Here is an 11,113-nt window from a genome sequence, read left to right on the forward strand (position 1 = left end):
GCATACACAAGGTTTATGAGTGCAAATAATCATATCTTGATATTTACATCATAGACCACAATGCTTATCATAATGCACTTAATAAAGGTAACACTTAGAAAATTTCATAGTCACTAGAACCATTGAGAGATTTTTATCAACCTTTGATAGCTACTTTTCGATTAATTTCATGATAAACTTGGATATAAAATTATTAACCATATCACATTTTATCTCCATTGAGCTAGTGTCATTATTTAGGAAGGTTTTTTAAAATGTGCAACAATGTATGTGTACATGCGTGTGTGGGTGTGTGCTATTCCTTGCAAATAAGATGCTGTAATCTAAAAAGCTTGAAACCAAGGGTCATAGTTAAGTTGGTAATGGTCTATATGTTTCTTTCAATTTCAATTTATATTTTCTTTTATATGCAACTAGTACAAAATGTGCAAGGATGTGTATGTGCACACATTTAAGGGTGTTGTTTCTTGTTGCAAACAAGGTGATTCAATCTAAAGACTTGAAACCAATCTTTTATGGGCCTTGGTTAAGTTGGTAATGGTTTATATGTTTCTTTAAATTCCAAGTTATTTTTGGATTTATGTGCAATTTTTATAAAGTGTGATCATATGTGTGTATACCTCATGTGTTGTGTGTGTTGTTTCTTGCAAACAAGTTGCTTTGATCTAAAAGCTTGAAGCCAATCTTTGGTGAGTCGTAGTTAAGTGGTAGTTGTTTGTATGTTTTTTTTAATTTTCAAGTTATATTTGGATTTATGTGCAAGCGATATTCTTTAAAAGCTGATATAATTTTATAGTAGCATTGTGAAGAAACAAAATCTTAGATATTGTTTTGTGTGTTTTTTTGTAGGCATGGGTAGATTAAAGAAACAAAAAATTTATGAGGTTTCAAAGGGAGATATTGCTACATTTTTCAGCCATCCAATAAATACCCCTGCAACCACAAATGTTATAAATGATTCACAGGCATCAACAAATCAACCATATACATCTATTCTTGGAAATGAAGCAAATAATGAGATTGAAATGCCATATCAAATAGCAAGAGATCAACAAATTTGTGCCACTACTAGTGTTGGAGTAGTTGAAACGCAAGTTGCACCAACTATACAAAATGCTCCATGTCAACCTATACAAACAAATGAAGAAGAGATGTCAAGTTCCTTGAAAAGCACACAAGCTAGTGAGAAGAAAAATAAAAGAATTTGGAGCCTTGCAAAGCGTACATTTCAGCTAAACTGGGTTAGTAAATTTCCATTCATTAAGCCAATTATACTAGCTGATGATTCTACTCCAAAAAAGTCTCAATGTATTAGTTGCTCTTGGAAAAAGGGAGCTAATTGCACACTTCAGCTCAAAATTGGCACTATAGAGAAGCATGTAGGCAAGCTGTATGAAAAAGTCATTGTTGATGGGCAAGAAGTAAGTAAAGTAAGATGGAAGTCTAGTGAGGAGTGTCTACATCTAAAGAATGCAGGACTATATGAGAAACATTTGCTTGAGCAAGCACAACGTGAGAAGTTATCAATTAACAACATGTTCAAAAAAATGCAAGATAAGACCTTGCAAATTAAAATCCTACAATTTAAGGTATTTTTTTATCATTTATAATTATTAATATATTCATAATATGTTTTATATTGTGTGTAATATAAAATTGTAATGGTTTTTTTACATGCAGACTGTTTTTTATATCTTAAGGCGAGGAAGACCAATGGTGGACTATCCCGAGTATAAGGAATTCTTGTCACGATTTCCTATTGATAATTTTCCACATTCGCATTGGTCACGCAATAGTGGATGGGATTTGGCGGAAGCATTAGATGAGGTTGTCAAGCAAGATTTGAGAGAAAAAATCAAATCTTCTCAATTTTTTGCTCTCTCGCTAGATGAGGCCAAATCTAGAGATAATACTAGTTGGGTTTGCATGACTGTTTATATTGTGGAAAATGATGTTCATCGTGCATATTTTCTTACAATAAACAAAATGCAAAAAGATGCCACAGTAGAGAACCTATTCTTGTTAGTTAAAGAAAGCTTGTTGAGTATGTTGCAATTATCAAGGGTTGAGATTGCAAAAAAACTAATTTGTGTGGGAGTTGATGGAGCAATAGTTATGCAAGGCCATCGCTCAGGACTTTGTGTCCGCCTACAAACGTCTATAGCACCTTTCATGTTAGGAATTCATTGTATGGCACATAGAATGAACTTGGCCTATAAAATAGTTGATGAGTTTGATAGTGTTGCAAAGTTGGCGTGGTTGGTCAGTACATCTAGTAGTTTTTTTTGCAGGAGTTCCAAATGATATTTAAAGTTCCAAGAGATGGCGAAGGGTTTAGCAGAGGGTATAAAATTATTGAAGCATGTGAATACAAGGTGGATCAGCTTGTACTTGCCAGCTAGGAGATTATTAGAGGAATACCCATCTTTAGTAGGACTCATGAATAGATTGGCGGCTCAGAAGTCGAAGGAGACTGACAAGGCATTAGAGCTTTTAACCGCTTTGACAGATTTAGAGGCATTACTTACATTGATAGGTATTTCAATGTTTTTGGAGTCATTATATTGCTTGTACTTTTTTTTCTAATTTTTATATCTAATATTTTGTATCTTTGTTTTATAGGAATTGTTCATTTGCTTGGGGAGCTTAATGCCCTTATGAAGCTTGCTGAAAAGAGAACAATTTATATGACTGAATATAGCAATATTCGGAAGATGCTATGCTTGGCATTAGATTCTTTTTATGCAGATATGAATCATCCTTTGCATGAGGAGAGATTCAAAAGATGGCATGAGATCATGAACTTTCAATCAAGACCTAGCAAGAGCTTTTTAAAGATAAACAGAAATGGTACAGTATGCATCAAAGTGCATTCAAGGTTGGTACATCTTTATGTCTCTAGGAAGCAAGTTCAAGGACAACTTCTTAGAAGACAGCCTGTAAAGATATAAACTTTTAATAATGTAGTGGAGAGTGTTAAAATCATATTAGCACAAGTTGCACAATCTATGTCACAGGAAATAAGAGAACAGTTTCCAAGAGATGAACTATTGGAGACAATGTCAATAGTTTATCCATATTTTTGGAACCATAAGCAAGACGTGTGCTCTTCAAGCAGATTTCAAGAAAAGAGTTCGTGTTCTTAAAGAAAACTTTGGGAAAATGTTACAATTGCAAGGGTCTGATGCAACCTTCTCGGTAATAGATGGAGATGCACTTTTGCAACAATCACAATGCTTTGGAGATACCATGTGGCATCAATTTACAGAACTTGTAGAGCCTACAAAATCCAGGTGAAATTACTCGATTATGGAACAGGTTGAGCATGAGTCAAGTTCTCCAAGATCATATGCCTGAATATTCACAACTTGTTGACTTGGCTCAAACAATGATTTTAGGATCCGTGGAGGATGAAACAATGTTTAGTGTTATGGACTTTTTAAAAAACAAAGTGCGCAATAAGTTAAGTACAAACTTGGATACTTGCATGAGATTGTATGTTTCCCATCAGTACTCAGTAGAGAACTTTCCCTATGATCGAGCTTTGGCATATTGGATATCAGTCAATACTCAGCGAAGTCAATTGGATATCAACACAGGGTCGACATCAGTACCATCATCATCATCAACAAAACTACATGAAAATTATGAAGTTCCTAGTACTGATGGATGGCAAGCCTAAGATAATCAAGTTGCTCTTTGTATAATCAACCTGAATGGTGAAGCTTTTATATAGACAATCCAAGTGAATGTTGCATTGTGGCTCATCAATACATTATTTATAGGTATTTTCTCACAGGAAAGTTGAGCTTTAATCAATGTGTATTTACTTTATTTACCTTGCTTTAGTTGTACTATTTTCTTTGCAATAACACGGTCATTAGTTGAATTATCTTTCATTCAATGTTTTTTCTACGTTATTATTAAGAAAATTTTACCATCTTGAGTTTTTAAAAAAACATTTTAAAAATTGTATTACTTTATTATTTTCATAATAAATATTTTCCAAATGGATTATAGGATATATTTGGATTAGAGAACAAATCGCCACACTTGCGAATGTCCAAAATACAAGTTTCGTCACATATTCTATAACATGAAAGTATACATTGGCTCTTAAAATAATCTATGGATTAGAGTAATGATTTCAACCAACAATTCACTCTTGAACAAGAAGTTTAATGCAATACCCTAATGCTAAACTAGGCTTTTAATTCTCTATTTTGATTCGAGAGAGAAATACAATTAGTGAATGGGCTGATTTGATCATTGAAGGGGCTAAAGTTAATGAAATTTCTCAGTCCTTTAAACTCTCAATCAAGTGGATTAAGCCCAACAAATGGATAAAAATGAGAGATCAACAATTAATTGAAAGTACCTCTTGTATAAGTTGATAAAGACTTGAATAATCTCTAATGATTGAATAAGCTTCCAAATGCTTAATGTTGGAAAAATAACCTTCAATCCTTGCTCCTTGAATGCTTGAAAGTAATCTTAAAGCATCACAAGATTAATCTTGAACATTAATCTTGTTTTCCCCAAATTTTAACTCAAAAATAGACTCCATAGATCTAGAATGCTCCATTTGCATCAAGAATGCTCCACTGTTACCATGAGAAAATGGAACCACTAAAAATCCATTGAATTAAAAGGCCTTTAGTCTCTTTAAGCTTCAAGAAACATGAATTTCCTTATGAAAGAAACATCCCCAAATTTCTCCTTCATAGAAACTTGAAATAGTCAAAAGAGCTCAAATGCTTCAAATGTTTGATGAAGGTTGATGGATGCAAGCTGTAGAGAAGCTCTAGAAGTGAAATAGAGTAAAAGCTCTTTGAAATTGAAGAGCTTTATTTAAGCTTTAATGGCTACCCATGGAGTGCACTTATTGGGGCTTGGGAAAGAAGAAGAAATCCATGTTTGAAGAAAAAGAAAGCTCCATAGCTTATCTAGGCTGAAGATTAGAAGTGATCAATCACCACGCTGATCTTGATGTAGATGAAGATTAGAAGTGATCAATCACCCTCAGGAGGAAGATTTGATGCCACGTTTGATGCTATCCAAAATAACAAAGTAGTGCAAATTTCACATTGATCTTCTACTAATGTGGCACCACTAGGGTAGGGAGAAATGTTATATAGCTTGTTGCACTTGATGTCTAGAAGCCTTCTACATAGTCCATTGTTGGAAAGAAGTAAGGTTCATGGAGAAAGATGAAGTTGAAGGCTTCAAAATAGCTTGTAATGGATGCACAACCTACTATTTTAACCACAGTTTGGCTAAATCTCCTCCAAAATATTTGTTAGAGCCCCAAGATTAGTCTCTACTCCAAGTAGAATACATGCAAGCACTTGCCATGTGGCTCTTGTACATGTTGTCCAAGATTTAATGGTGAAAAAATAGAGAAAATATGGCTAAAAATGAGAAAATAAAATGGATTGAAAGCATATGCTTTGATACCACTTATCAATAAGGGATTGAGAGATGAGAGAAAGGAGAGCAGAAGAGAGAGAATAAGTGACAATGAGAGAGAAATATTGGGAGTAGAGAAAGAAAGACAGGAAGCAAGATATGGAAGCCATAGAAGCTTAGGGAAATCTTAAAGATGAAGAGGCTTTGTATTATTATTGAATGGTACAAAATGAATCCCTTACATCTTATATACTTATGTCATCTTGACAACAAGTATATATTAAAATATTGCTAAAATATATATCTAATTACTCTTCATTACAAGAATTATTTAGTTTATATCAAGTCAAAACTTTGCTTTTATTATGCTCAAAATTTTGTTTTCAATTGGATGGTAAGTTAGAGTATTTAATAATTTGTAATTGTATGTTTAATAGCATTCTAGATGTAAAAAATATACTTTAAAGATTATATGTATCAAGTGATTTCTTCAAATTTTTATTATATTTAAGATAGTTTAGTAATGTTTTTAATAATATTATATGATTTAATTTTTTGAAGAGAACTAGTATCCAAACACATGCACAAATATCCCCCATATACTACTAAAATACTAATTAGGAGAACTTGACATAAATGCATCTAGAGGAATACATATTGATGTTAAAGGAATTATTTTAGCATTATAACTCATTTACATATACATGACCATAATTTATGCAATAAAGAATTTGGCTAAAGAACGACATTGAAGTCATTTATATGTGAGAAAGTATAATAATTATTTAGACCACAATTGTGGCCATCATTTGCATGACTTTGAAACCATGGCTAAAGGCTTTTAACTAAGGACTCAAATATTATTATCTTGCACATCCATCTTGTAGCAATGTCTTTTCATACAAAATGAGATTGGGAAACTAGCATATCCAACTTGCAAAGCAAGCATAACAAGTAGCATTGTCTTTTAATCAAATGTTGTTATTGTGCATATCTTTCTTGTGGTAGTGTTTTTTGATACAAAAGGAGAGTGGAAGCCTAGCCATATTCAACTTGCAAAGCAAGCAAAACAAGTATTTCATCTTGCTTGATGGGCAGATTTTTCTTTCTATATTGTAAGTTCGTGTAATGGCATAGACATTTACACTTGCCCTATAGAAAATAAAAGGTTGATGGAGCAATCATTGCCTTGCACTATATGAGTCACTTCCACATCTTCATAATTAAATGTATATATTTAGTACTAAGATAACTTCTCTACACTCGACGTGTCAAGTTTGCAAACCTTTTGTGTTTTGACAAAGCCAACACCTTTATGAAGCTTGAGATTTATGGGATGTCTTTAATACTTGTATAACTCCACTACACTTGACTCATTAATTTTACAAATCACTTGTGTTTTGATAAAGCCAGCAGCTTTTGCAAGCTTCTCAAGCTCTTCATGAGTATGCTCTCGACCACCTTGATTATAGGCAAACATAAGTAAATCCATTTGATAGCCAACTCGAGCCCTCAAACTAGTGTCAACTTTCATTGGTAGAACTGCCTCTACCACTATAACTTTCCCATGCATCGGAAGTGCATTGTAACAATTTTTTAACAACTTGATGCAATGCTCATTACTCCAATCGTGTAGAATCCACTGAAATTTTTGTTAACAAGATTGTAAGTACACCTTTATTCTCAAGAACTCTGATTTAGCCATAACTTGATATAAGATTTACCTTCATGAAAATGGCATCGCCTTGTGGGATACTGATGAACATGTCTCCTGCAACATGTTGCACACCTATTCAAGAAGAAAACCCACAAATAATAACTAAAATGTCTTTTTAAAAATCATATATCCAATCAATTTAAAATAAGAGTGCAAACTTTACTTTTTCGAGGCAAGGCATGATTTGAAATCAAAGTGATCTAATTATTTCCATTTTCTCCTAACAACTCATTTGTGAATGCAAATGAAGTAACATAACTTTATATAGATTCTAAGTAAGTTATTCATAGAAATGGGAGAAATAAAAAAGTGAGATCTACCTGGATATGAAGGAGCAACCTCAATTACATGTGGTTGATCAAAATTAATGCCTTTTAGTTGAGGATACTTAGATACAATCATATGCAAGCATGACCCAAAGCCTCCACCCACATCCACAAGGCTATGAAGTCCTTCAAAACCATCATATGTCACTAACAGGGCCTTGATTAGAAGCTTAGAGTGGTTAGCCATGGCAGAGTTGAAGAGCTTGTCAAAGCGAAGATCCTCTTGCCCATAAGTGAAAGCATCCATGCCATGTGCCTTGGTGAATGGCTCACCACCATCAATAACAGCTTGATCAAGGTGATGCCAAGTATCAATGAATACCTATGAAAAAATAACATACAAGAAAGTCAAATGAGCTAAAATGAATGTGAAAATGTAAGCATGTACACAAACATAAGCAAAAGAATCTCAAAATATACAATATTCTAACATAGTTTTAGAAGTGTGAATGCGCATTTCTCATAGCCACAATTATATATATGCTCACAATTTTCTTTTCATGCTATAGCCTCCATGCATATTCCTTTGATTAACTTTACCCTAGTTCCAAAAAAATATGTATGTCTCTATCGTGACTTTTTAAATGTTTTTCTACATTTCTACATAGTTATGTTTTCATGATTGTTTGTAAAATTTTGGTATAGATAGTGCCTATAAGAATGATCTCACATACTTTTTAAAGACAATTAATCGTTGAAATTTTAAATATAATAAAGCAAAGTTTTATTACATTGAGTTCCATCTCTTATTTCACTATCATTGTAACCATGATGGCAACTTGCACTTCTCTACTTTATCTCTCATATCTTCTCCCACATGTATTTAAGTAGTCTTAGGTGCAAAACACTCATAGCAAAAAAAGTAAACCAACAAAATTATAGTGTGGAAGTTATCCAATCGATTCGATATCTATTTGAGACAAAGTTTATAAGTGAAATGAAATGCCAAATTCTTCAAGTATTTTATCTACATTAGTTTCCTTCCATGTCCCTTTAAAACTAAATACATTTTCATGGCTTTTCATTGGATCAGCTATTTCCAAAAGCTTTAAAATGAAAATGCATGTGCCTTTAAAACAAAGTGATGATGCATGCCTTTTGATTGCATCACTTAGTTTCAAAAACTTTATTATCAAAATGGAATGCAAAAATGTTGAACCAACCTTTTTTATATGAATTTGTTGAAAATGAGAAAACTTTAAAGAAAAAAATGCATTGAAGAGTAGTCTACATACATACTTATATCACCTTAAACTCAATATAATCTAAATTTAGTGTTATTTGGCCTTTGATGCCATGGCTTAATCATCATTTCACATTTTGAAGCAATATAAACTCATCTCATTATGGCTGGCCCATTTTAGTCTTTTCTGAGTGGAGGACTTTCCTAGTTTCCTTCCTTTTTATGCAAAGAACATACCCATTATTGTTTTAAGTAGTAATCACAAATGAGCTCAAGAATGGATATCATATAAACAATAATGGGACTTACCTTTGAATGATCTCAAGAATAGTGACATTAACATGACTAGATTGATGTTGTTGGGAAAGTGCAACTTAGGGATTGAACTAACACACCCACAATACTCAACCTAGATTTGATTCAATTGGGCAACAACCCCAAATTTGGTGAGAATAGTGACATTTACAAATACACAAATGCATGGGTATACCCATACATGCACACACACACACACACACACACACACACACACAATATTGTGAGGACTTACCTTTAAATGAGCTCAAGAATAGTGATTTACAAAAAAACACACACACACACACACTCTCTCTCTCTCTCTCTCTCTCTCTCTCTCTCTCTCTCTCTCTCGTCTTCTAATCACATGTGCATATTACCTTATCTTGGTTCATGAGGATGATAGGGGCAAGGGAGGCGCCAAGCGAGGGGTCATCGATGAAGTATTTGCAGAGGGGGGTGAGGCCATACAAGGTGGTGGTTGGGGTATGATGACCATTTGATGAAGAGGCGGAGGCGGAGGCGGAGGCGGAAGAGACTGCGGCAGTAGTAGCGGTGAGGATGGAGTGGGAGGCGAGGACTCGGAGGATGCGGTCGAGGGAGGAGGGGCCCTTTGGGTTGGCGGAGGTGAAGATGTGGATGCGGGACACGATCTCGGAGGCGCTCAGCAGCCCCTTGCACTGATTATTCTCATCACCACCGTCACCAGCCGACGACCCCCGCCCATCATCAGCTGCTGCTGCTGCCGCCGCCGCCGCCCTCTGCAGCACCTCGAACACGTTCAGGTTGATGGCCGCCTTCAATGCCATCGGCAGGCAGCACAGCGAGCCCAGCTCTATCACCCTCAGCCACTCCCCATCCTCCACCCCCCCAAGCTCCTCCTCCTGCTTCACAACGCCGTTGGTGTCGCCCATGGCCAATGAATGAGAGAGAGAGAGAGAGAGAGAGAGAGAGAGAGAGGAGAGATTGCAAAATGTGTTCCTCTATGTGTCCTTGATTGCTCTTCCCTCAACCCCAAGCATTACACATTGCCCTCTTACTTCTCCTAACCACCCCCACTTCCTACGAACCTAACTTCTCACACTTGTGGAGTTATTAGGGCTTTGCATTTGCTTCTTTTCATATCATAGTTACATCACTTCTACATAACTTGCTCCACCTAATCAAAACCTCTCAATCATGAAATGCTCCTTACAACAAACCTTTCATCACAGACATGAGTCACACCACTTCTCCATCACTCCTTCCACCTAATCAAAACTGCTCAATCATGAAATGCTCCTCGCAACAAAAATCTTACAAACATTTCATATCACCTTAAAGCCAAAAGCTTTCTCTTGTATATTTGTGTTTTATTTAAAAGAACTCCCCATGGCATCTCCAGAATCATAAAAGAAGAAAGCGCCAACACAACTAAATTCCATGTATGCATGACCCTACCTTAAATTAACCACATGCACCAACTCAAGACTAGCAACTACAAGCTTGAAGAGTAAACCTCCAATAAATAGTATAAAGCATTGCTAAGCTTACATCAATATTTGTTCAAAGCAAATACTTATTTATGCAAAAGCACACATTCAATAAGATGGATAAATATTCATGCTCAAAAGTTAAAAGGGTTAGGTTCAATTCAAAGAGTTGTGTCATGATGTGATGATCAAATCATAAGTGGGTCATGGGATGTAAAGCAGTTGGGCAAGAGTTAAAAGGGTTAGGCTTATGTGAAAGCAAAAAGCTCAATGATGTAATGATGAAGAAAAAGTGCATCATGGAATGCTAGCATTGGTACCTCATCACCACCATTGTAGGTAACACCATCATGAAAGTAAGTTGGTGAAACTTCAACTCCAAGATTAGTCTTACATTTGTCTATCTGCCTAAATATTAGTAATGAATTTAAAAATGCAATCCCATTTCAACATCTATATGTGGCCACTTTCAAACTCTCTTTTTCAACAATACAGAAATACATATTGAAGAGTAAGTTAATATACTGAGTAATGATAATTGAAATTGAAATCCACTCTAAACACCTATATTTAGCCACTTTCAAATTGTCCTTTTGAACAATACAAAGAGATAGATTAAAAAGTCATTTAATATTTGGAACCATAATTTTGTAAAGTCCATATGATTAGATACTTGTAGCTTTTAGTTAATTTTAATAATGAATCCCACTTA

At 34.8% G+C, this 11,113-nt stretch overlaps 1 protein-coding gene across 2 annotated transcripts; it reads right to left on the reverse strand.

Moving 5' to 3' along the window:
• Positions 1–6,166: 6,166 nt before the first annotated feature.
• Positions 6,167–10,210, reverse strand: LOC148010776 (caffeic acid 3-O-methyltransferase-like). 2 transcript variants are annotated; one of them, XM_087671395.1, is made up of 4 exons: positions 9,310–10,210; positions 7,447–7,774; positions 7,134–7,180; positions 6,167–7,051 (listed from the first exon to the last, which is right to left on the reverse strand). In XM_087671395.1, exons 1-4 carry the CDS (start codon positions 9,841–9,843, stop codon positions 6,752–6,754), a joined length of 1,209 nt encoding a protein of 402 aa, XP_087527521.1. In that variant the 5' UTR covers positions 9,844–10,210; the 3' UTR covers positions 6,167–6,751. The 2 variants fall into 2 exon arrangements, with proteins under 2 accessions (XP_087527521.1, XP_087527520.1); XM_087671394.1 differs by having other exon boundaries at positions 7,134–7,198; positions 9,310–10,205.
• Positions 10,211–11,113: the final 903 nt, after the last annotated feature.

The sequence above is a fragment of the Lygodium microphyllum genome, chromosome 29 (genome assembly GCF_053477565.2).
Source record: "Lygodium microphyllum isolate KBCC chromosome 29, Lygodium_microphyllum_v1.1.10, whole genome shotgun sequence".
NCBI lineage: Eukaryota > Viridiplantae > Streptophyta > Polypodiopsida > Schizaeales > Lygodiaceae > Lygodium > Lygodium microphyllum.

Excerpts from the sequence above, each read along its gene's own strand:
- LOC148010776 (XM_087671394.1), bottom strand. The coding sequence starts at position 9,843 with ATGGGCGACACCAACGGCGTTGTGAAGCAGGAGGAGGAGCTTGGGGGG. Across the intron at positions 7,775-9,309 it reads TCCTCATGAACCAAGATAAG|GTATTCATTGATACTTGGCA; the intron begins GTAATATGCACA and ends ATTTTTTCATAG. Across the intron at positions 7,199-7,446 it reads GGTTGCTCCTTCATATCCAG|GTGTGCAACATGTTGCAGGA; the intron begins GTAGATCTCACT and ends CTTCTTGAATAG.